The sequence below is a fragment of the Canis lupus genome, chromosome 16, assembly GCF_003254725.2.
Source record: "Canis lupus dingo isolate Sandy chromosome 16, ASM325472v2, whole genome shotgun sequence".
In the NCBI taxonomy this organism is placed as follows: domain Eukaryota; kingdom Metazoa; phylum Chordata; class Mammalia; order Carnivora; family Canidae; genus Canis; species Canis lupus.
The window spans coordinates 7,317,776-7,344,778 of record NC_064258.1 but is presented as its reverse complement, the minus strand read 5'-3'; the positions used below and the strand labels follow the sequence as shown (position 1 = coordinate 7,344,778).

General features: G+C 37.3%; 1 protein-coding gene across 3 annotated transcripts in view; it reads left to right on the top strand.

Annotated features, from left to right (window-relative positions):
• LOC112650874 (putative inactive serine protease 58) overlaps nucleotides 1-27,003 on the top strand; it is a 47,228-nt gene that overhangs the window by 19,478 nt on the left and 747 nt on the right. For 2 of the 3 annotated variants that reach the window (XM_025433723.3, XM_025433722.3), the window contains exons 2-5: nucleotides 3,194-3,335; nucleotides 16,161-16,408; nucleotides 17,216-17,352; nucleotides 17,731-18,013. In XM_025433723.3, coding sequence (XP_025289508.1) covers nucleotides 3,194-3,335; nucleotides 16,161-16,408; nucleotides 17,216-17,352; nucleotides 17,731-17,880 — 677 coding nt within the window. In that variant the 3' untranslated portion in view covers nucleotides 17,881-18,013. Of the gene's footprint in view, nucleotides 1-3,193; nucleotides 3,336-16,160; nucleotides 16,409-17,215; nucleotides 17,353-17,730; nucleotides 18,014-27,003 lie in introns of those variants that run through there. The other variant, XM_025433724.3, reaches the window with a different exon arrangement.

The following is a 27,003-nucleotide window of genomic DNA, read 5'->3' as shown; positions in this document are numbered from 1 at the left end:
ACAATAATCCAATTAAAAATGGGCAAAGGGCATGAATACACTTTTTTTCCAAAGAAGACATAACAAACACAAACAAACAACCAATGAAAAGGTGCACAATATCACTCATTAGGGAAATGAGAATCAAAACTACAATGGAACATTACCTCATACCTGTCAGAATAGCCAAGATAAAAAACACAAGAAACAACAAGTGTTGGTGAGGGTGTGGAGAAAAAGGAGCCCTCTTGCATAGTTGGTGGAAGTGAAAATTGGTGTAATTACTGTGGAAAATAGTATGGAGGTTCCTCAAGAAGTTTAAAATAGAACTACCCTATGATTCGGCAATTGTATTGCAAGGCATTTACCCAAAGAATACAAATACACTAATTCAAAGGGATACATGCACCCCAATGTTTATAGCAGCATTACCAGTAATAGCCAAATTATGGAAGCAGCCCAAATATCTATTAACTGATGAATGAATAAGGAAGAGATGGTGTATATCTACACACAATGGAATATTACTTGGCCATCAAAAAGAATGAACTCTTGCCATTTGCAGTGACATGGATGGAGCTAGACAGTATTATGCCAAACGAAATATGTCAGTCAGAGAAAGACAAATATCATATTTCACTCATATGTAGAATTTAAGAAACAAAACACCTAAGCAAAGGGTAAAAAAGAGAGGCACACCAAGAAATAGACTTCTAACTATAAGGAATAAACTGATGGTTACCAGAGGGAAGGTGGTTGGGGGGATGGGTGAAATAGGTGATGGAGATTAAGGGATGAACTTGTGATGAGCATCTGGTGTTGTATGTAAGTGTTGAATCACTATATTGTACACCTGAAGCTAATATAACTCTGTTAATTAACTGGAATTAAAACAAAACCTTAAAAATAGTTTTATATTTTCCTGCCTCCTTTCCTAAACTGAAGAAAGCAGGATTTAGCCTGCTTTGTTGAAGCTACCATCCAAATGCCACCAAGAACATAGAAATAAGGAAAATAGTGAGGGTTTTTTTTGCTTTATGCAGTGGGGAGAACATACTCCAGAGAGCCTCAGAAGTGCCCCAGTCATGGGGGGTTGGGAGGGTGTCTTACAGAGTTTGAGCTTGTGCTGGATAATTCTGAAGATGGAGTTAGAGAAATGGGATCAGTTCAGAATAGGATATCTCAAAAGTTTTATTTAGGAGGTAGAACTTAAAATAGAGCTCTCATGGATAAAGAAATAGCAATGATGCAAAGAAAGGAGATACCAATTAATATCTGATGTTGAGTTATTTTGGGGGTCACGAAGGGAATTTGTCTATGTCTCCTTCTGAGTGTTGTTTTTACTTTCTCAAAATAAAAAAGTACTTCAAACTGCATTAGGAGGAAATTACATTTACTGAAAACCCATTATATATCAAACATTTCCCAAGCAATTTATGTATATTAACACATGTAATTCTCACAACAACCCTAGGAAAGAAGTTGTATGCTCTCAGTGTACAAGTAAGTAAATTAAGATACAGAGATTTATATAATTTGTTCAAGTTCATGCTACCAGTAAGGATACAACCAGTATTCAAATTGAGACAATTTTTTTCCAGAGCATAAGTAGTGCACTGTATTTAAGTATCTGTACAAAGTACCTTTCCCTCTATTCTTAGGCCAGAATTAAAGTCTTACTTTTTTTTTAAAGATTGTATTTATTTATTCATGAGAGACACACACAGAAAGAGACAGAGACATAGGCAGAGGGAGAAGCAAGTTCCATGCAGGGAGCTGATGTGGGACTCCATCCCAGGATCCAGGATCCAGGATCCAGGATCACGCCCTGAGCCGAAGGCAGGTGCTAAACCACTGAGCCACCCAGGCATCCCGTAAAGTCCTAATTTTAATTAATTTTTTTTCCTGATGGATTCATGATGACTAATTTCAGAGCATCCCTGCAGTCGACTAGTAGGAAAAATCAAGGAGCTATATAGGAAAGGCTCCATTGCTTGATTGTGGATAGAGCCCAGAATCCTTAAGCCTTTGGAAGATTAGAAATGAGCTGAGACGCTCTGGAAAGCAGCAAACAGGGTAAGGAGAAGCAGGGAGGTCTGTGGAAGAGAAGTGCATAAATAGGATTTGAAATCAGATGGACTGGAGTCTGAATCCTTTTTTTTTTTTTTTTTTTGGAGTCTGAATCCTTTAGCCAACCATCATTCACTAGTTGTATGGCCTCAAGTGTCCTAATAGTTAATGATTTAAATTCAAAAAAATTTGAGTATAGTTGACACACAATGTTACGTTAGTATCTGGTGTACAGTGTAGTGATTTGATAAGTTTATATATTATACTATGTTCACCATAAGTGTAGCTGCCATCAGTTACCACACAACAGTATTAGAATATTATTGACTGTATTCCCTATGCTGTGCCTTTTATCTCCATGACTTGTTCATTCCATACCCGGAAGCCCTCCCACTCCCCTTCACCCATATTTCCCATTCCTTGTCCTCCTGCTCTCTGGTAACCATCTGTTTATTCTCCATATTTATAGGTCTGTTTCTGCTTTTTGTTTCTTTATTCATTTGTTTGTTTTTTCTTTTTTTTGGATTCTACATATGAGTGAAATCATCTGGTATTCGTCTTTCTCCATAAGACTTGACTTAACATTATATCCTTTAGGTCCATCCATATTGTTGCAAATGGCACTATCACTTCCTTTATTATGGTTGCATAATATTCTATTTTACTGTCTATCTTGAGAAATAAAAAGCAGGAGGCATCACAATTCCAGGTTTCAAGATGTACTTTTGCTGGCACAAAAGCAAACACATAGGTCAGTGGAACAGAGAGCCCAGAAATAAACCCACAATTATGTGGTCAATCAATCTATGACAAAGGAGACTACAGTGTGGAAAAGACAGTCTCTCCAATAAACTATCAGTAAAATAATATAAAATTTATCCACCCCATAGGTTCTTTTTTTTCTGTGAAGAAAAAAATTTTTTATTTTTTAAATTTTTTTTAGAAAAAAATTTTAAAAAGTACATCAAGTATTTAGTACAGTATTTGTAGTATGGTTCTCTAGTACCATAGAGTAGGGGACTGAGGGATTAATATGTGGTAAATACTGATATTATCTGATACTGGCATCCTGAAATCTCCATAAGTACCCTGAGTTTTCTTTAGTCAGGTTATATCCCTTGATTCTCTTCTCTCTGTGTTCCAGGTGTTGTTTCATATGTTAGTGAAGACATGGAAGGGTTCAATCCTCTTCTCTACTTATTTTACCTGAGCTCCAGTTATCAGTCCTGTGTGGGAACTTTGATTGCCCCTCAGTGGGTGTTGACGGCAGCACACTGCTTTTTACCGTAAGTGATGGGGATCTGTCCATTTGGCTCCAAGGCTGCAGGGCTCCGTATATTAATGTGTGTTGGTTTATATACATATTGGTGTATACATGCAATGATAACCTCGTGGTATATACCTCTAGAGTATATAATTAGAAATGGCACTGTTGGACCATAGAGGATGCAAATGTTCACTTTTGCACATCTGCCAGCAATTTATAAGCATTTTCCTACATTGGGTATTGTCAAACTTTTTTGTTATTTTGCTGGTTGTGTCAAATTTCTTGTTACACTCTTAATTTTATCTTTATCAGTAGTTGATGATTGGCATAACTTTTTTCTTCTTTTCCTTTTCTACCCTACTCCTTCTGCTAATAGAGTTTCTTCTGGGAAATACTGTTTCATGGTCTTTGAACATTTCATTAATTTAAAAAAAATTGCTTTGTAGGACTTCTATAAATGTTCTAGTTATTACTCTTTTGCCAGTTACATATGTTGAAAATACCTTCTTCCAGTTTGTGGCTCAGTCTTCTCTTTATGTGTATTTTGGCAAAAAGAGCTCTTTACTTGAGTATAATTCAATTTAACACTTAAATTATCAGTCTTTTATGGTTATTTGTGGTTATTGAGTCTTTTTAAAAAATATTTTATTTATTTATTCTTGAGAGACAGAGAGAGAGAGAGAGAGAGGCAGAGCATAGGCAGAGGGAGAAGCAGGCTCCATGCAGGGAGCCTGATGTGGGACTCGATCCCGGGATTCCAGGATCATGCCCTGGGCCAAAGGCAGGCGCTAAACCACTGAAGCCACCCAGGTGCCCCATGGTTATTGAGTATTGTGCCTAGTTGAAAACACCTTTAAGATACCAAGATCAGAAAAGATACTATTTCTAGAGTATTTATTTATTTTAAAAAATATTTTATTTATTTATTAGAGAGAGAGAGAGAGAGAGAACACAAGCTGAGGGGGCAGTAGAAGCAGAGGGTGAAGCAGACTCCTTGATGAGCAGAAAGCGTGATTTGGGGCCCGATCCCAGGACCCTGACATCATCATCTGAGCCAAAGGCAGATGCTTTAACCAACTGAGCCACTCAGGTGTCCCTATTTCTAGAGTCTTTAAAGTTTTGATTTAATATTTAAATATTTGTGTCATTTGGAATTGATTTTTATGAATGATGTGAAGTAGGAATCCAGTTTCATTTTTTAAAACATAGTAAGCTAAGTATCCAAATATGATTTATCTAATGGTTCCTTCTTCAGTGATGTGCAGCACCACTTATGTCATCTATCAAAGTTCTTCTATCTGAAAAAACAAAGTTTTTCTATCTGTGCATGGGTCTGATTCTGGGCTCTCCCTACTGCTGCGTTGGTTTATTTATTATGGACCAATACCTCAATATCTTAATAATTACGACTTTATTATAATTTGTGATGTCTGATAGGGTAGGCCAGCCATGTTTTTCTTTATCAGGAACACTTAAGTATTTTTAAATAGATTTTAAAATCAACTTGTCAAGTTCTATGAAAAAGTTTGTTGGGATTTATTTGGAATTGCTTTGACTTGTTGTATTAGTTGGGAAGAATCAATATTTTTCTGGTCATGATTATTCCTAGCCATGGATCTGGCATATCTCTCTACTTATTTTGGTTTCCCTTTGATGCATTTCAATAGTTTTATATTATCTCATACATGTCTTATACATATCTTATTAAATTTATTCTTAAAATGCTTTATATTTTTCTATTATATTTTAATTGTACTTTCAGAAAATTATATTTTCTGCTTATTAGTGATGATGGAAATGCAGTTGATATTCATAAATTTATCTAATGGCTTTAGCTTTCTTATACTTTCTTACTATTTCTAGTAATTTATGTATATGTTCCTGTGGATTTTCTGTTCACTATCTTTGAAAAGAGCCATTTTCATTATTATTTTAATTCTCAGTAATTAAAAAAAATGTCCACATGATTAAATCTTTCATTCATAAGTTTAGAATTTGGAATGATAAATTTTGGGGGGTTAACTTTCCAAATTAAAAAAAATATTTGAGTTCTAGTTTAATTGTTTTATGTTCAGAGAGTATGATCAATGTGATACTGATTCTTTGAAAAGAATTAAGACTTGCTTTCTGGACTAGTATACAGTCAATTTTTATAAATCCTCGTGTGTTTGAAAGAATGCACACTCATTTTTTTGGGTAGAAGTTTCTATATATATCAAACTTTAATTGTGTAGTTCAAGTCTTCAGTATCCTTACTAAATATTTTCTTAATATCTATAATGTATAGATTTATGTTGAAATATTCTTCTATATTTAGATTTATCAAAATAGTTCTATAAATTTATTACTTTTTGTTTTTTAAAAATATTTTTAGGCTATTTTGTTAAGTATATGTAAATTCAGGTACATTTTTAAATGTAGGTACTTTGTGATTTCCCAGTAAATCAAAGCTATTACTATATGTTATTGCTTTCTCTCATATAGATAATATTTTTTTGTCTTAAATCCTATTTGTCAGTTATTAATATGCCAATGCTATTCCTTTTTTGGTTGGTTGGTATTATCCTAGTATATCATTTTATATCTTTTCTACCCTTCTGTATCTTTTTGATTTAAATATGTCTATTAATTTACATATAGTAAGATTTTTAAAAATGCAATTTACAATTTCTATCTTTTAACTGGCAAGTTTTGGCCATTTGTATTTATTTTGATTATTGCTATACTCAGACTAATTTCTACCTATTTTGAATTTCTACACTTTTTATATTTGTCTAAAATACTTTTGTTTTATTATTTAATATTTTAGGTACCTTTTAATTCTTCTTTCATTTTTATGAGGAATATACATCCTATTCTTGTAGCCATTGTTTTATAAATTTTAATATAGAGATTTAATGTAATAGTTCAAAGTTAAAGAATATTCTCATGCCCTTCTTTTTTTATTTCAAGTTTTTATTTAATTTCTAGTTAGTTAACGTATATGGTAAAATTGGTTTCAGATGTAGAATTTAGTGATTCATCACATATAACACTCAATGCTCATCACAAATGACCTCCTTAATACCCATCATCCATTTAGCCCATCCCCTGCTCACCTCCCTCCATCAGCCCTCAGTTTGTAGGGTAGTTAAGAGTCTCTTATGGTTTGCTTCCCTCTCTCTTTTTTCCCCTTCCCTTAAGTTCATCTGTTTTATTTCTTACATTCCACATGAGTGAAATCATATGGTATTTGTCTTTCTTTGACTGACTTATTTCCCTTAGCATAATACTCTCTAGCTCCATCTACATCATTGCAAATAGCAAGATTTCATTCTTTTTGATGGCTGAGTAATGTTCCAGTGTGTGTGTGTGTGTGTGTGTGTGTGTGTGTGTGTGTGTATCTTTATCCATTCATCAATCGGTGGACATTTGGGCTTTTCCCATAATTTGGCTATTGTTGATAATGATGTTATAAATACCAGGGTGCATGTGCCCTTTCAAATCAGTATTTTTGTATCCTTTGGGCAAATACTAGTAGCACAATTGCTGGATCATAGGGTAGTTCTATTTTTAATTTTAGGAAACCTCCACACTGTTTTCCAGAGTGGCTGTACCAGTTCGCATTCCCACCAACAGTGCAAGAGGGTTCCTGTTTCTCCACACCCTCACCAACATGTGTTGTTTCCTGTCTTGTTAATTTTAGCCATTCTCATCAGTGTAAAGTGGTATCTCATTGTGGTTTTGATTTGTATTTCCCTGATGACAAGTGATCAGGAGCATTTTTTCATGTGCTTGTTGGCCATGTGTATGTCTTCTTTGGAGAAATGTCTGTTCATGTCTTCTGCCCATTTCTTGACTGATTTGTTTGTTTTTGGGTATTGAGTTTGATAAGTTCTTTTTTTTTAATTTTTTTAATTTATTTACGATAGTCACAGAGAGAGAGAGAGAGGCAGAGACACAGGCAGAAGGAGAAGCAGGCTCCATGCACCGGGAGCCCGACGTGGGACTCGATCCCGGGTCTCCAGGATCGCACCCTGGGCCAAAGGCAGGCGCCAAACCACTGTGCCACCCAGGGATCCCCGAGTTCTTTTTTTTTTTAATTTTAAGAGTTGTGTGTGTGTGTGTGTATATATATATATATATATATATATATATATATATATATATATATTTAAGATTTATTTATTTATTCATGAGAGACACACACAGAGAGAGATAGAGACATAGGCAGAGGGAGGAAAAGTAGGCTCCTCACAGGGAGTCTAATGTGGGACTCAATCCTGGATCCTGGGATTATGCCCTGAGCTGCAGGCAGATGCTCAACTGCTGAGTCACACAGGCATCCCGAGTTTGATAAATTTTTTATAGATCTTGGATACTAGCCTTATATCTGATATGTCATTTGCAAATATCTTCTCCCATTCTGTAGATTGCCTTTTAGTTTTAGTTCCAATAGTTCACTATTGCTTTTGTTTCCCTTGCCTTTATAGATGTGTCTTGCAAGAAGTTGCTGTGGCCAAGCTAAAAAAGGTTGCTGTCTATATTCTCCTCTAGGATTTTGATGGATTCCTGTCTCACATTTAGGTCTTTCATCCATTTTGAGTTTATCTTTACATATGATATAAGAGAATGATCCAGTTTCATTGTTCTACATGTGGCTGTCCAATTTTCCCAACACCATTTATTGAAGAAACTTTATTCCATTGGATATTCTTTCCTGCTTTATCGAAGATCAGTTGACCATACAGTTGAGAGTCCATTTCTGGGTTCTCTGTTCTGTTCCATTGGTCTATGTGTTTGTTTTTGTGCCAGTACCATACTGTCTTGATGATCACAGCTTTGTAATACAGCTTGAAGTCAGGTATTGTGATGCCCCCAGCTTTGGTTTCCTTTTTCAATATTTCTCTGGCTATTTGGGGTCTTTTCTGGTTCCAAACCTTAGGATTGTTTGTTCCAACCCTGTGAAGGAAGTCCATGGTATTTTGATAAGGATTGCATTGAATGTATACATTGCTCTGGGTACACATTTTCACAATATTCATTCTTCCAATCCATGAACATGGAATGTTTTCCCATCTCTTTGTGTCTCCCTCAATTTCTTTCATTAGTATTCTGTAGTTAATAAAGTACAGATCCTTTACCTGTCAGGTTAGGATTTTTCCCTAGGTATCTTTTTTTTTTTTTTAATGATAGTCACAGAGAGAGAGAGAGGCAGAGACACAGGCAGAGGAAGAAGCAGGCTCCATGCACCGGAAGCCTGATGTGGGATTCGATCCCGGGTCTCCAGGATCGCGCCCTGGGCCAAAGGCAGGCGCCAAACCGCTGTGCCACCCAGGGATCCCCTTTCCCTAGGTATCTTATGGTTTTGAGAGCAATTGTAAATGGGATTGATTCCCTAATTTCTCTTTCATCAGTCTCATTGTTAGTGTATAGATTTCTGTGCATTGATTTTGTAGCGTGACACATTGCTGAATTGCTATATGAATTCTAGCAATTTTGGGGTGGAGTCTTTTGGGTTCTCCATGTACAATATCATGTCATCTGTGAAGAGTGAGCATTTGACTACTTCTTTGCCAATTTGAGTGCCTTTTATTTCTTTTTGTTGTCTGATTGCTGAGACTAGGACTGCTAGCACTATGTTGAACAACAATGGTGAGAGTGGGCATTCCTGTTGTGTTCCTGTTGTGTTTCCCCATTGAGAATGATATTCAAAGTAGGCTTTTTGTAGATGGCTTTTATGATTTTGAGATATGTTCCCTGTATCCCTATACTTTGAAGACATTCAATCAGGAAAGGATGCTGTATTTTGTCAAATGCTTTCTCTGCATCAAATGAGAGGATCATATGGTTTTTGTCTTTTATTTTATTAATGTGATCTGTTGTGTTGATTGATTTATGAATGTCGAACCACCTCTGTATCCCAGGGATAAATCCCACTTGGTCATGATGACTAATCCTTTTAATGTACTATTGGATCCTATTGGCTAGTATCTTGGTGAGTATTTTGATACCCATGTTCCTCTGTGATATTGGTCTGTAATTCTCGTTTTTGATGGAGTCTTCATCTGGTTTTGGGATCAAGATAATGCTGGCCTCATAGAATGAGTTTGGAGATATTCCCTCAATTTCTATCCTTTGAAACAGCTTTAGTATAATTTTTTTTTCAAATAAGTCTCAATTTTAATAAGATCCTCTACATACACATTTGCTACTAAAAATTGAAATAGCACACCAAAAAAATTACAATTTCTGAAAACCAGAAAAATCTACCTTATGCACACCCTCCACTAATTATACTCTAACCAAACCACCCCAAGTTTTCTGTGTATTCCTTCTGCACAAGTTACTTGGCTTCTGATTTTTTGATGTTAGGTTTTATCTTAATGACTTTAGGTATTATTTAGGTATTATTTCTTTTTTAAATGTTTGGTAGAATTCCCCTGGGAAGCGAGCTGGCCCTGGACTTTTGTTTCTTGGGAAGTTTTTGATGACTGCTTCAGTTTCCTCTCTGGTTATTGATCTGTTCAGATTTTCTATTTCTTTCTATTTCAGTTTTGGTAATTTGTAGGTTGGTTTCCAGGAATGTATGCATTTCTTTCAGCTTGCCTAATTTGTTGGCATATAGTTGCTCATAATACATTTTAAAAATTGTTTGTATTTCCTTGGTGTTGGTTGTGATCTCTCCTCTTTCATTCATGATTTTATTAATTTGAGTCTTTTTTCTTTTTAATAAGTCTTGCTAGGGGTTTATTTATCTTATTAATTCTTTCAAAGAACCAGCTCCTGGTTTCATTGATCTGTTCTATACTTATTCTGGTCTCTATTCATTGAGTTCTCTAATCTTTATTATTAATCTTTATTATTTCTCTTCTTCTGCTTGCTGTAGGCTTTATTTGCTGAATCTTTGAAACTCTTCTCTAATTTCCTGGTTGACCCATTGATCTTTTAGTAGGATGCTCTTTAATCTCCAAGTGTTTGGTAACCTCCAAATTTCTTCTTGTAATTGAGTCCTAGTTTCAAAGCATTGTGGTCTGAAAATATGCAAGGAATAATCCCAGTCTTTTGCTATCGATTGAGACCTAATTTGTGACCCAATATGTGGTCTATTCTGGAGAAAGTTCCATGTGCACTTGAGAAGAATGTGTATTCTGTTGCGTTTGGATGTAAAGTTCTGTATATATCTGTGAAATCCATTTGGTCCCATGTGTCATTTGCCCTTGTTTCTTTGGTGATCTTCTGCTTAGAAGATCTGTCCTTTGCTCAGAGTGCCATGTTGGAGTCTCCTACTATTAATATATTGTTTATGTCTCTCTTTACTTTGATTATTAATTGGTTGATATAATTGGCTTCTCCCACATTAGGGGCATAGATATTCATAATTGTTAGGTCTTCTTGTTGGATAGACCCTTTAAGTACGATATAGTGTCCCTCTTCATCTAATTTATCTGATATGAGGATTGCTACCCCAGCTTTCTTTTGAGGACCATTTGAATGGTAAATGGTTCTCTACCCCTTCATTTTCAGGCTGGAGGTGTCCTTAGGTCTAAAATGAGTCTCTTGTAGGCAGCATATAGATGGGTCTTGCTTTTTTATCCAGTCTAATACCCTGTGTCTTTTTTTTAAGATTTTTTATTTTATTATTTACTCATGAGAGGGAGAGAGGGCAGAGACACAGGCAGAGGGAGAAGCAGGCTCCATGCAGGAAGCCCAACATGGGACTCGATCCTGGGTCTCCAGGATCAGGCCCTGGGCTGAAGGCAGCGCTAAACCACTGAAGCCACCCAGGCTGCCCTACCCTGTATCTTTTGACTGGAGCATGTAGCCCATTCACATTCTGAGTAACTATTGAGAGATATGAATTTAGCTTCATAGTATTACCTTACAGTCCCTGTTTCTGTGAATTGTTTCTTTGGGCTCCCTCTTTGCTTAGGGGTCCCCCTTAATATTTCTTACAGAGCTGGTTTGGTGGTCACATAGTCTTTCAGTTTCTGTCTATCCTGGAAGGTCTTCACCTCTCCTTCTATTTTGAATGACAGCCTTGCTAGATACAGTATTCTTGGCTGCATGTTTTCCTTGTTTAGTACCCTGAATATATCCTGCCAGCTCTTTCTGGCCTGCCAGATAGGATAGGTTTGCTGTTAATCTGATATTTCTTGCCATATAAGTTAGGAATATCTTGTCATGAGTGCTTTTAGGATTTTTTCTTTATCTCTGAAATTTTCAAGCTTCACTATTATATGTTGGGGTATTAATCAGTTTTTGTTGATCTTTTGTTCTTTTGGTTATGAATTCCTGTTTCCTTCCCCAGATTAGGGAGGTTTTCACCTATGATTTGTTCAAAAATATTTTCTGGTTCTCTCTCTCTCTCTCCACACCCTCTGGAATCCCAATAAGACAAATGCTATTCTTTCTCAAATTATCACTTAATTCTCAGAGTCTCTCCTCATGGGCTCTTAGTTATTTTTCTCTCTTTTCCTCAGCTTTCTTCCTTTCCATAATTTTGTGTTCTATGCCACTCACTCTCTCCTACCTCATTAACCCTAACTGTTAGAGCATCCAGTTTAGGCTGCATCTCAGTTAAAGTATTTTTATTTTCAGCCTGATTAGATCTCATTTCTACAGTAAGAGAATCTCTAGAGTCTTTTGTGCTTTTTTTCAAGAGTCATCAGTAATTTAATAATTTTAATCCTGAATTCTATATCTGACATCTTACTTAAATCTATATCCATTAGATCTATGGCCAAGAGTATTACTTCTGGTTATTTCTTTTGTGATGAATTCTTCCTTCTAGTCATTTTGTCCAGTGCAGAATGGCAGTATGAGTAAGCAGAGTCAAAAATATCAACCACGACCTAAGTAAAATATACCCTAGGCAATCCTGAAGATGTCAGGGACCAGAAAAAAACCCCACCACAAATGTGAAAAAATTTTTAAAAACTGTATTTTGGTGTGTATGTTAGATGGCACTAAATTCCAAATTCATATAAAAAAGCAAAACTTATATAGAGAAACAACAGCAACAATAAAAACAAAAATAAGAAAAAAAGGAGGGAAGGATGGGAAGGAAGAGAGAATATATCTCACAGAGTGGACCAAAAACAGTGCTCCACTTGGTTCTGAGTGTATTTGTAGAAGGTATTAACTCCAAAATTATAAAACAAAACAAACTTAAAAAACAAAACTCCCCCCAAATTTATATATCTATAAAAATTAAATTGAATATGTTGAAAAGAGACCAAAAATGAAGAATATGTAATTGTTAAAATATGAAAATCAAAATGGAAAAAAAACTTAAAAATGAAGAATTGATAAAATATTGTAGTTAAGATAGGAGAGGAAAAAAGAATATTGGAAATTTTTAACCTGAAAGATAAAATGAATCATAAGGAAGAAACCTCGAGTTGTATGTACTATTTTCCCTCAGTCCTAGAGCTTTCCAGTGCTGGTTGGTCAGTAAACTTGCTATTCACCTGTTCTTCCAGGTGGTCTTCTGGGGGAAGGGCCTGCTGTGCTGATTGTCAGGTGTCTGTGCCTGGGTGGAGATGCCCCGCCCCTTTCCAGGTATCTGAGCTCTCCAGAAGTTTGTCCTATGAGGCCTTTGTTCTCTGGAGGCTACACCTCTCCCAGGTGAAAGGAAAAAAAAAAAAAAAAAACACAACATGGTGCCAGATCTCCAGCCCGAGAGCCAAGAGCTCCCAGTAGACACTGAATTGCAGTCTCCCAGTGGATGCTGACTCAGATCCTCCTGGAGGCAGGCGTGGGGGCACTGATTCAACAATTTGAAGGGCGTCTGGTGGTGGGAAAGCTTTTGCCGTCTTTTGCCCTCCCTGGTTTCTGCCTCTCCTGGAGGGATTAGAGGATAGCACATTTCTGTCCACTGCTGGGCTCTGAGGTGGGGAGCATTCAGCCACTGGAGTGTGCACCTGCTCTGCCTTCCTGGCAACTATCAGAGAGTTGCTGCATTCCAGTCCTTTACCAGGACCCAGGGTGTCAGTGGTCCCCTTATCCATCCATGGTTTGTGGTTTGCGTCACAAGTTGAGCTTTCTCCTGGGTGCCTCTGTTCTTCCTGTGCCTCTGGGAATATTGAGATCTCCTTGTCCCTCTTGCAGTTCTGCCCTATTTCACCACTGAGCACTTTTCAGGCAAGGAAGACTCTTTCAGGACCAGATTTCTAAAGGACCCAATTGAACGCCCTAGTGCTATAACTGCTTTCCAGCAGCTGCTTGCAAAGGCTCCCTCTCCCTGCCATTTATCTTCTGATATATCTCCTCCATTTCTCTTTGCATTACTACCTTGCAAGAAGTGATCACTTTTCTCTCTGTAGTGTTCCAGCTATTCTTTCTTTCCATCTCAGGTTGAATCCATAGGTGTTCAGGATGGTTTGAAAGTTAGCTAGCTAAATTTGGGGGACTAAATGAAAATGAGGATCCTTATTATTTCACCATCTTACCTCCCCCCTCTGCTCTAGTCTTTCTTATTTCCCTTCTTCTGCTGACTTGAGGCTTTATTTGCTCTTCCTTTTCTAGGTCCTTTATGTGTAAGGTAGGTTCTCACATGCTTACTTAGTTATATTGCCTCCATATCCCTCAGAGGGAACCACTGTTCTCTTGCTTTTCCACCACATTTTGTTTTTCATGCTGAAGAGTTGCCTTAAGCTGAAATTCACTCACTCCAATTTGCCAGAACCATCTATTTATCATGAGTTATTTTCCATATAAACCTTTGTATTTAGTTATATTTCATGATAAATTAAATCACAAAATTTCTTAAGGGAAGGAAAAAAGAGACATAGGGGAAGGATAAGAGAAAATATTAGAGGGTACCAGTTTTAGATATTTATTAAATTTAACACCTTCAACAGGAATGTCTTCTTCAGCAAGAAAGGAGAGTAATATTAGCAACAGAAAAAGCTAATTTGACAAACACAGATGCACAAGAGAGTTACTACAACTGAATTAAACAGTAAGTCAGGCCTAACAGTTCCAGCAAGTTGTATAATTAAAACAACAGTACTCATTAATTCCCAGGGTATGGGAATGGTGGGATGGGGGTCATTAAGTGATCTCTCATTTAGAAAGACAAGAGAAAGAATGTTAACATGAAGGTGTCTTCCTTTTTGATCAAATGTATCTGTCAGGGGCAGCCCTGGTGGCGCAGTGGTTTAGCGCCGCCTGCAGCCCAGGGCGTGATCCTGGAGACCCTGGATCGAGTCCCACATCAGGCTCTCTGCATGGAGCCTGCTTCTCCCTCTGCCTGTGTCTCTGCCTCTCTCTCTCTGCATCTCTATGAATAAATAAATAAAATTTTTTTAAAAAATGTATCTGTCAAATGAGCAATTTTGCTCTTGTCAAAAGTTCCTCCTAGTGGCCACTGCAATTTTATATTGTTCTGGGAGAATTATGCCAATTGGAGAGCTATCTTATGCATTTAAACAGAAAGGGAGCATGTGTTTGGTATAGAGAATCAAATAGACTGAGATGATCCAATGAGAACTGCAGCAGTCAGTAAAAAACAACTTGGCCAAAGACCAGTCATCCCCATCTGGGGACCCAGAAAAATCCTTCACTGCAAACAGATTTTAAAAAGTATGGTAGTTCTTAGGAACACAGCAGAACAAAGGAAAATCCTTATATTGTCTAATATCTTGTAAAAGTAACCCAAAGCAAAATTTGTCTAAAGTATGTTGCTCTGATGAGACCTTTTAAATTTGTCAGTCCTTGGGCTTGGCTCAAGGTTGAATTTATCAGGCTTGTTCCTATCCTATCTCTTTATTTTTATTTTTTAAAGGTATTTATTTATTTATTTATTTATTTGAGAGAGAAGAGAGAGAGAGAGAGAGAGAGAGAAAGGGAGAGTATGTGCATGCCACCGGGGGGGGGGGGGGAGGAGGAGAGAGAAGGACAAGCAGACTCCCTGCTGAGTGCAGAGCCCAACATGAGACTTGATCCCACAACCCTGAGATCATGACCTGAGCCAAAATCAAGTCAGATGCTTAACCAACTGAGCCACTCATGGCACCCCCTTGTCCTATCTCTTTAAACTTTATCCTGTAACATTCCAACATGACAAACTGAGAGACAGTTGGTACTATTGTTAGGAGACAATGTGATCTTAATATTTGGGAGCTCAACAAAAACATTGGTGCTCAGTACCAATATGGTACTTGTTCTATTCTTGTGGTTGGAGAAATCCCTGAGTGGGAGACTCAGAGGCTTCATGGAAGTACCCTGTTCTTGAGCCATGTTAGTGAGTTGATCTAAACTGGATCTCATTGGAACATACAAGATTTTTGACTGTTGTTCTCCCAAAGGACCAGCAGAAAACCCTGTTAATCCAGCAGTTTTGATAAACATGAGTAGAGGATAGTATATTCAGGTGATCCTTCCTAGCTTTAGAATATTTAAACTCTCAAAGGTGTTACTCATTTCCTCTGTACAATTTCACATTTCCTATTCCCCCCCAACTCCCAAAGGAACCTCCCTAACAGAGCCTACTACTTTCATAAAAGCTCTGACTATCCATTTGCATGCTTCTTTCTGCTGTTTCTAGGTCTTGAATTGGAGCTTCTTTCTAGAATTATGCTAAGAGTAGAGCCCACCCATTGCATTGCTTAACTCCTGGAGGCACTATTCACATTATAGTCTATGTGAATAGCAACGCATTGGCTTATATAATGCATAACCTCCATGACCACATATGCTACACATAAAGGATTAAGTGGACAAATATGAGAGGAAACAGTTAAATGGGTTATCATAGAAGGAAATTGTGTGTGTGCGCGCATGCGCGCGCGCGTGTGTGTGTGTCTGTCTGCCTTGGAATCTGAGAGTATCAAGTCTTTTTTCTCTTTTAACTTTTCAGAGATCTTCAGATCATCTTTTATGGCAGCTTCATGAATCTTCGAGACTTTACTGGGGAGATCCTACGTTATGAGAGGATCTTCATCCACCCAAACTTCACTGCTACCTCTCCTAAAGATGACCTCATGTTGATAAAGCTGGCTATACCTTTTACCTTCATCTCCACAAGGCATTTACAGTGGCCTACTTTCAAGAATGCAGTTAAAGATTGCTTGATTCACACTTGGTTAGAGAATAAATACTTTATTGGTGAGTGACTATCACAAAGAAGAGTTAGTTCTTAGATATATTTACATCTTTAGGATCTCTGAATTAGGGGAAGGAATTGGAAACTTATCAGGCTAGTGCCAGATTTCTAAGCACATGTATAAAGCTAGAAAGGGAACAGCAGTATTGGCTTTTTAGAGTAGAAGAAGTGATCTTTAGGGCTTTGGGGATCAAATCCTAATCAAAGTGTTGCATATATGGATCACATTGGCACACCGCAGGGGCTGGAATTCAGCAATCTATGTTTGAGTATTGATTCTAACATTCATTATAGGTTTATGAACAAATTCTTTTACTTGAACAAATTCTTTTACTTCTTTGAATCTTAATTTGCAAATTGGTAAAAATCATATTTTTCTCTTTACCTAAAAGGAGTGATATCATTATCAATTATAACAATGGTAGTAACTACCATTTGTTGATCACTAATTGTGTACCAAGCATGAAGCATCTGTACATATAGCCATTATCACATATCATATAGATAAGTTTCCTTGAGATTTATATCTTATAAGCCAGGAAACTAAGACTCAGGGAAATGAATTATCCAAGATCATCAGCTTGGCAATGACAGGGCTTGGATTCAGATTTTGTTTGATGTGTGCAATGTCTTCTCAGAAACCACCCTTTGATGCTTATAATCTGTCAGAGATGATAAACTGAGTAAGAAGATGTGTTTGATCCGTGGTTGTCCATTCTTACTGAGAAGAAGCCCTGAAGGAGGAGGAGGCAGGATGCTTTATGAAAAGGCAAACAGGAATCAAAATCTCCTTTATTTTTTGTGCTTAGGAAATTCAAACAATAATCTGCAAAGCATCACAATTCAAATGAGCTCTAATATAAACTGCAAAAAATTATTGGGTGAAAAACTCCTAGAAGACATGTTTTGTATAGGACCCACACTAGGAAGTCAAGAACCCTGCCAGGTAAGTCTTCTTACCTCATTTGCCCCTAAGCTCAGTCTCTACTGTTTGTTGAGGTGCTGGATTTTTCAGTCAGGATAGGAGCTCAGAGAGTAAGGGAGCTGAAGAATGATGACTCTTTCTTCTCCACCCTGTCATAGAGATGATAGAAACAGATGTTGGGGAGTGGAAAGCTATCTCCCAGCGACTGCTTGGGAATACCTGTCTAGGGATGACTGGGAGGTGTAGGGGTAGTTAGTGCAATGGAAAGAAGCTTTTCATACTGTATTCTTATATCTTGAACCCCTTTGCATGGTAAATGTAGTGGCTCTCATTTCTGTTCAGGTATTGAGGAAATCTCAGGTGGGAAGAAAGTTCTGATCCCTCTACTCTATCTGGCAGGTGGTCACAGCTGCACCAGCCTTATGTGGCCGTGAATTACAAGGAATTTTGTCTTGGGGAACTGGATGTGTTCTAACAGGATACACTGTTGTCTTCACTGACCTACACAGCTACGTTCCGTGGATCAAGAACATTATGTCTACAAAATAAGCTGATATAGAGCTCCATTGACACACTTACCTCCCAGCTGATCCACAGCAATCATGCTATATATCTCAGTCCCAGTCTTTCATAGGATCTAGATCTGACTGGAGTTTCAAAAGAGATCGTTGATGACTCCTGAGTGTTGGCATGGCTCTAGTCTCTTTAACTGCTTCTTTGCTTATTCCTAACTCATGACTGAATGTTTAAAATATTGAAAACATGAGTGCTAGTCTCAAGAATTGGAATTCACTCAGGAATCTTTGTTGGATTCTACAAAACTCAAATATTTCTGTTAAAATACTCTCTGCCTTATCTTAAAAACACAAAAAAACAAGTGGAACTGAGGGAAAATAACTACCAGGGGTCTATTTGGGCAAAGTGTAAATCATATAGCTGAGCGATAATTTACCAAAAGTTGGTCAGATGATTAGCAATTTTTCTAATGACCAGATGTCTCCTGGGTAAGTGTGTGTGTGTGTGTATGTTTGTATATATATGGGTGGTTGTAGTTAGTTCCCATTAGTTACTTACTAATCTATAGTAAGTAAGTAATCTATAGATCTATAGAATTCATGTTTGTTTATTAGGTTTACTGAGGCCACCCAAAAGTCATTTTAGTATTTGGAATAAACAGGAATTCTGTGTTTGGGAATAAAACTATAATGTATATTTATAAATAATAGGATGGAATTTTTTCCCCAATGCATTTTCCTTCTGGTTTACTGCTTTTTATTTAAAATCACACATGTTTTCTGAAAGGAGGGTACAAAGTGGTGGAGTTCTTGAGGATTTTGCCTGGGAGTTTTCATATATGCCTTTGGGTACTCATGATCACACACTTTCATCCACAAGTACACTGAAAAATTGCTCGTCATTCCAAAAATGTGTTCTTCAAATATTATTTTTCATTAATCCACGAGAGATTAAACTGATTTTATACTAAAGCCTATCCATTTTCATGTAAAAATATTGAACATTCAAAAAATTTGTCTCAGAAATGTGAAATGCATTTTTATTCTGCTACATGCTGTGAAATAATTAGGATTTCTTAAAAATCAAATTGCTATCCAGTTGATTAAATCACCTATTTTTACACATTCACAAAAACAAAGGGTTTTTCCTTTTAAGACTTTCATGGCCATCAGAGAATGTGGAAAGTGCTTTGTATGCAGAGGAATAGTGTGGGAATTGGCAGCGCTTACTAATTTTGACAGTTTCCTCCTGTTTCACCCTTTTGTTGCCTAGTTAGTTAATTCCTATTTCTCCTGGTTGCTAACCGTTCTTTTCATCCTTACCGTATGCCAAGTTGTGTATTGTCATCAGCCAACTGAACTAGTTTCAAGAGAACTTTTTACTGAGATGATCTTCCTAACAACCTACGCTGAGTCCTGCCCTGTGTGCTCTTCGGCCTCATACTTACAGGTCTTACTAGTTCTAGGCTGAGTCAGGTATCTTAATTATTGATTGAGTCATGAATTCTTCAATTTGAGGATCTTTTTTTCTTATTGATTGGGTCATGAATTCTTAATTTGAGGGTCTTTTTTCTTCTTTATATTTTCTGGACTTGAGTTTTTCTTGTATAAATATCTTCTCTCTTTGTCATCTCATTCCTCAATTTGAAAAGGAAAAGGTCTACCTGTCTACCTATCTAGCTGTCTGTCTCTCTGTCTGCCTATCCATCTAATCATCATCTCATCATCATCCATGTATCTAACTGAACCTGGGCTGTTTATCACACCACTAAATTTCGGAGTGTGTGAAAACTTTTCTAATAATCCTATCAGTTTCACCCAATTTTATCCAATCCTGTATATGATTGATTCTAAAGATTTTTCTTTTCTCCCCTTACTTTTCCTTCCTTCCTTCCTTCCTTCCTTCCTTCCTTCCTTCCTTCCTTCCTTCCTTCCTTCCTCTTCCTCTTCCTCTTCCTCTTCCTCTTCCTCTTCCTCTTCCTTCTCTCTCTCTCTCTCTCTTCTCCAAGTTAGTCTACTAAGAATTTCAGGTATCACATCCACCTTTCTCTCCTGACATTCCCACCAACCACTGCTCATTTTCTTTCTGGTTCCTTTTTCTCTTTACACGGACTTGGGCTCATGTTCCATGACTTTCTCTGTAGCTTAAGTACTTTGCATCAAAATGGATCTCTGATACCAACCAATAGATTTCAGTATAGTAAGTGGAGAATATAACAATGGGAATAGGAATGCTTGCCCTGTTTGGTCAAGAGGATGACTTTTCTCTACACTCTGGTTCCCCATCCTGTCTCCAGTCTTATGAGTCAGTCATGTCTGACTTTCAGATCAAGAGGACAGGGATCACCTCTCAGGTACATAATTTTATGTATATGGTACTTCTAAGATCCCTTCTAAACTCATGTGTATATGTTACATATCTTGCTTGTATTTACCACTTAGTCTGATTATGGCTCTTCATTTCTATTGGTTCCCTGGGTGAACTATCGTCATCTCACCATATTTATTACCACATACGTGCCTTCCATGTTTCTGACATTACCATTTTTCTTCCACACTCAACGTTCTTCATTGGGAGTATGTAGGGGATTGATATTCAGTTTCAGTAGACTGTGGTTCAGTTCTTCATTGACAAACAAAAAATTGTAAAATTGTAAATTTGGAAAGTCAATGAGCTTTGGTTTTTAGATTTGCCGAGAAATGTAGCTGAAGTCCTGATAAAACCATGCCAGAGTTTAAGTCTTCTCTTTGGATATTTTTAGTTGTATAATCCAGTAACTATGAAGTTACTTTCAGTGTTTAAGACAACTTGAATTGGGCTTTTCATTGCTATAATTAAAAACATCTCAAATGATACAGTTTCCAAAGTTCCTTCTGTCTTTGCCATCAATCTAGACCAACATGTGCTAAGTGCTTTATATTTTCATTCTTATTAATGTCTATAGAATACCTATGGAGTCATTTTTATTAGACACAAACATTCTGCATCTCCTCAGATCTTCTCAACTGCCTCTGTGCTTCCAAAGGCTTTCCCTGTCTCCTTGATCATACTGCCACCACCTTTTTGGGCCTCTCTAAACTGGCTGGAGGCTGAGTTGAAGCTCTGAGCATGAATAGGTTTCATGTCCATAAGCTGAGCCTATCCATACCAAGTTGCCACACTACTTTAAAGTTTGTATAAAAAGGCACACTATCAGGCCTTAGTTTGGGCTTTTGAGTGCCTGTTAAGGGGAAGATGGCATCATCATGAATTCTGAGTAGTTGTAACCTGGGGCATGAACCTTGACCGCTGAGAAATGAGATGGGGGAGCCACACAGATAAATTCCCAGTGTTCTTACCCGGCTGTGGGCTGTTCAGAGGTGTGGGTTTGTCTCTTACATCTCCCTGTAGCTTTGTTTCATGTCTCTCCTCGCCTCGCTTCCATCTACTCCTCACTCTTTGTAACTTTCAAGTCATGTCAGGTCTTTAGTCCTTGCCTCTGCCTCTAAAGGACCACCTTTATTTTAATACGGCAACCAAAGTTCAGGAGTTGGTTTGTTCAAAATCAGTTGGCAGAAGCCCTTGGATTTGCATCTGGATCCCAGAACAAGCCAGATTGCTGTTAAGTGTTTCTAAATGTCTACTTTCATGTTTGTAATGTTCTTTTCACAGAACAGTAACAATCAGTTCAGAAACCAGCACTGGTCAGTGGACCATCACCGTCCTGATAATACCAGCACTGCAAAACCCCTGGGGTCTCGATTTGTATTCCTTTTGCCATCTCTACCCTATATCTCCTTCTGGCAGCACTCACTGCTGGCAGATGTCAAAGGGACTTGTAATTTATCTATTATGTATTAAGTAATTTAAATTTCATTGCTTTCCTTCTTTATTTAGAGATGGAATTAATAGTTTAGGATCCTGGAACATCTCTCAAAAGTTCAAGAGAGCATTGTGTTTGATGGGGGAAAATAAAAGTTTGTTTTATTTAGATTATCATTTCACCTGGGCCGCATTCCATCTTCCTGTATTGGGTCCCAAAGCTCTATAGCTCAAAATATATATATTTTTAAAGATTCATTTATTTATTTGAGAGAGAGAGCGTGTGCATGGATGAGTGGGGGAAGGGACAAAGGGAAAGAGAGAATCTCAAGAAATTCTTTGTTGAGTGTGGAGCCTGACACAGGGCTCCATCTGAGGGCCCTGAGATCTGGCCTCAGCTGAAATCAAGAATTGGACATTTAACTGACTGGGCCACCCAGGTGCCCCCAAATATTTTAAGTTTATTAAGAGAGAAAGTTCATTTGTAAGAGAGGTAGAAGACATTTAGAGGTTGATAGGAAGCTGTAGAGTCAGATAGATTTTGTTTCAAAATATAGCCTCACTTATAATTTTACTGTGTGCTGGGGTAAATTATTTAAGCCCTTTAGATCTCAGTTTTGTCATTCTGAAAAGGGGGATAATAATAACTAGTGGCTAAGGGCTCAGGCTGTGGAGTCAGGCTGCTGGCATTTGCATCCTGGCTTTATTACTTACAACTTCGGAGAGTCTTCTTGGGTGTGTTACATAACCTCTATCTATTTCACTTTCCTTAAATATTAAAACAGAGTTAATACCACTACTACCACATAGACTAGTTGCAGATTATAAATTATGTATTAAGTATCGAGTTCTTAAAAGATGGCATGGCATAGTACATAGTAAGATCTCCATAAATGTTAGATACTACCTTAGGAATAGGGTTGTTGTAGTGGTTGAATGAGATAACCAATGTAAAGCCTCTGACACATGAGAGATATGCAGTAGATTGAAAACCTTACTCGATCATTAGATCCCTAAGAAGTACATCACCTCTTTTTTTTTTGCTACAAAATTATAGTAATTTTGCATTGAAAATTAATGTCTGTCGTCTGTCTTAACTGTACTATATTTACAAAACTTTTTAACTTAAACTTATTGACATATAATTAACATACAATGTTACATTAGTTTCAGATGTACAACGTATTGATTCAACAATTCTATACATCGATTTAACAATTCTATACGCTACTCACCATGATAAGTGTAGTCACCAACTGTCACCGTACAATGTTACTACAGTATTATTCACTGCATTTCCTATGTTGTACTTATTATCTCCATGACTTTTTATTTTCTAATTGTAAGTTTCTACCTCTTAATCCCCTTTATCTGTTTCATCCATCCCCTGCCCACCTCCCCTCTGGCGACCACCACTTTGGTCTCACACATCACTGCTGTTTGAAGGTCATGATGCATGTATACATGTAACAAAGAGCATTTGGATTTTCAGTTGGCAGAACTTTTTTGGAAAAAACCTGGGGAATTCTATATAGATTTACACATAGATTTATCCCTCTTTTAATGAAAACTTACTGAATACATGCAATGTGTTAGATATTGCAGCCAACTCTCTGAAGACTATAACAGTTGACCCTGCCCAGAACTAAGAACTGTGAACTCAAAGCTACATAATTGGGATAAGACATATTCGGGATCCCTGGGTGGCGCAGCGGTTTGGCGCCTGCCCAAATTTGGCCCAGGGCGCGATCCTGGAGACCCGGGATCGAATCCCACGTCGGGCTCCCGGTGCATGGAGCCTGCTTCTCCCTCTGTCTATGTCTCTGCCTCTCTCTCTCTCTCTCTGTGACTATCATAAATAAATAAAAAATTAAAAAAAAAAGACATATTCACAAATAACTTGTGCCATGCTGAGCTGCTGGGTTCTAGAGACATACAGAGTATTTGGGAAATCCCAATGAGGGGGAGATCACATCTAGCTGGAGGAACAGGTCACTTAAGACACTAATCATTTAGGGATGCTTGCATGACTCAGCAGTTGAGCATCTGACTTTGGCTCAGGGTATGGTCCCGGAGTCCCAGGATCGAGTCCCGGGATGAGTCCCACATCGCGCTCCCTGCATGGAGACTGCTTCTCCCTCTGCCTGTGTCTCTGATTCTCTCTCTCTCTGTGTCTCATTAATAAATAAATAAAATCTTAAAAAAAAGACTAATCACTTAAGCGAGTCTTAAAGTCTTAGGAGGACATTCATAGAAAAAGACAGGAAAAGAGGGCATTTCAGGAGTCAGAATCAGCATGAACAGAAGTCTGAATTTAGGGAGATAGGGATAGCATTTGGTAAGTAAGCATTTGGCAAATAGTAAGTAGTCCAGAATGAGGATAGGACAGGGTGAGTGTACACAGAAAAATGGCTGTATATAACTGGAAGGGTGGCTCATGGATTAAGTATGACAGATTATGATTACAGTTGTTACATTTATTCCTTGCTTCACTGGTTTCCGGGAGGAGAGATTGTCCCTAAACACTCCTGACCCGTTGACCTACTCCCTCCCCTACTCCTATTGTAGGGTGAAGGGATCTTTCTGCTTCATGAGTTCAGAGGCAGAAACCAAGCCTAGCTCCTTCTTTTGCCTTCTTTTGTTTCTCTGAGAGCCAGAGACCCACAAGAAGGCCAGAAACCACGTGGTGGATTTTGCAGAGGCAGAGTGAGAAAAGGAATGAGGGGTTGGGGGAAGCCTAGGGTCCTTTTCCCCCCCTTGTTTGGGATGTTCTGATGCCATCTAGCTAAGCCTTGTATTTCAGCCAACTTTTACCAGTGATAGACTCCTATATATTTATTTATATTTACATGTTTATCTCCATCTGTTTCTCTTCCTTTTTTGTGTGTTCTTGGAGATGTTGTGTCATAACATAACAAGACATACCCTCATACTATCAATTGCCTGTTAGTATAGTAGACACACCTGAAAGCTTATCTCCAATGCCATAGGATAGTAGGTGGACATACCCATCCTCCTTCCCTCTGAGAGTGTTCTTGAACCTGCCATCAGGGGAGCTGGTCATCAGAAAAAGCAGTTTTCTCTGTCCTGCCTCCATCTTCCCAGCAAATCATTTTTACCAATCTGATAGATGAGAAATGATATTTTATAGTTTTAATGTCAATTTCTCTTATAATGAGTGAAGATTAACATCATTTTTGTAAGGACCATTAGTGTATATTTTTTTGAGGACAATTTATTTATATTTTTTTACTTTCTTCTGTTAGGTTTTAATCTATTTTCTTGGTTTTAAGAGCTTTTTATATGTTAAGGAGATTAGCTTTTTACCTGTGATATAGTTTATCAATATTTTCTCCATATTTGTTTGTTGTGTTTGATTTACCTTAGGGTCACTTTGACAAGCAATAGCTGGACTTTAAAAAATATTCATGTGGTCAAATTTATCATCTATTTTGTGTCTCTTGATTTTGTATCACAGTGAGAGTCTTTCCATACTCTGAGATTATAAAGGAAATTTACCTATTTTTCTTTTTCCCATTTTCAAATTTACATCTCACCCCCCTTTAGAGTTTACTCTAGAATAAGATATATGCATAAAATTTACTGAGCATCTATTATGTGCCAAAATGAAACAGTTTCTACAAGGATATGTCTAAGTCTCAAAATATCAGAATTTGTAGGTTTTAACAGATCATCCAGGACAATTCATTATTCATAAGAAACCTTCTATAAAAGTAATATTTTGTATTCATAATGAACACTAGTCTAGAAATCAGGTGACTCTGGTCACTAGAACTGATTTGCTACTAAATTTCTTTGTGACCTTGAGTAAGTCATTCAACTTCCTATTCACTAATAGTAAATATTGTCTACCCTACATTTCAAAGATTTTCTTAATTTACATTAATCAAAATTACTCTGTGTCTCTCATTAATAAATAAATAAAATCTTAAAAAATAAATAAGGGGCACCTGGGTGACTCAGTGGTCAAGCATCTGCTTTTGGCTCAGGTTGTGATCCTGGGGTCCTGGGATCGAGTCCCCCATTGGGCTCCTCACAGGGAGCCTGCTTCCTCTGCCTATGTCTCTGCCTCTCTCTCTCTCTGTCTCTCATGAATAAATAAATAAAATCTTTAAAAGTAAAAAATAAATAAGTATATTGGTAAAAATTAAAACACTCCTTTAGGAGAAAGGTAACATTTTTACAGTTTGTTATGACAGTAAGTAACTCAGTTGAACAAGAAATAAAGTAGATTGAATATATGTTATGTTGAACAAAAGTCATACATTTTGCACTAAACTATTAGAGGATCTCCTTTACATAAGAAAGTTTAAAGTAAATATAAAGTTTTAAAAGTTTATTGCTTATCTTTGTTTATAAGAGCAGCAAAGTTTATTGAAGAAAAACTGAAAGACTAAAAAAACAGTAAACAAACAGTAATATCACCCATAGCCTAAAAAATAGCTCAAGAGAAAACATTTCATAACAACAGAAGAATGTAGCCCTGCAGCAGGACTTTGCAAACAAAGCACAAAACTTGAGAGCCATGCATAAAAAGATTGAAATGCTGTGTAATTAAAAAATTTATTTCATGGCAAAGCATAGTCAAAATCAGAAGGCAAAGAGCAAACAAAGATATTTCTAATGCATATGAGACTAAAAGAGTATATTTACTTCACTGTGTGCAAAAATGTGTTAAAAATCATAAGAAAAAAAGAAAAAAATCATAAGAAAAGCCAACAAAACAATAGAAAAATAGTAAGTATATAAGGAGGCAGTTTTCAGAGAAACAAATACAAAAGGCTTTAAAAACTGAAAATACACTCAACTTCACTTACCATGAAAGAGAAGCAAAGATACATAGATATAGGTGTAGATATAGATATTATTTTGAAGATTTTAAAAATTTGTTTATTCATGAGAGACACACAGAGAGAGGCCAGAAACAGGCAGAGGGAGAAGCAGGCTCCCTGTGGGGAGCCCAATGCAGGACTCCATCCCAGGACCTCGGGACCATGACTTGAATCAAAGGCAGATGCTCAACTGCTGAGCCACCCAGGCATCCCCAATATTTATCTTTATTTAAGTTTGGTCTGCGCCCAACATGGGGCTTGAACTCACAACTGCAAGATCAAGAGTCACATGCTTTACTGACTGAGCCAGCCAGGACCGCTATATAATTGAACCCTTGATATATGCTATAACTAAGAAAAAAGAAAATGATTTATTTTCCTGATACAGATGGAGAACTGGCATTGAAAAGAAATAATAACAGCAAACTGAACACACACACACACACACACACACACACACACACATAATTATGAACTGTAAAAAATGCCATGAGAAAAAGTG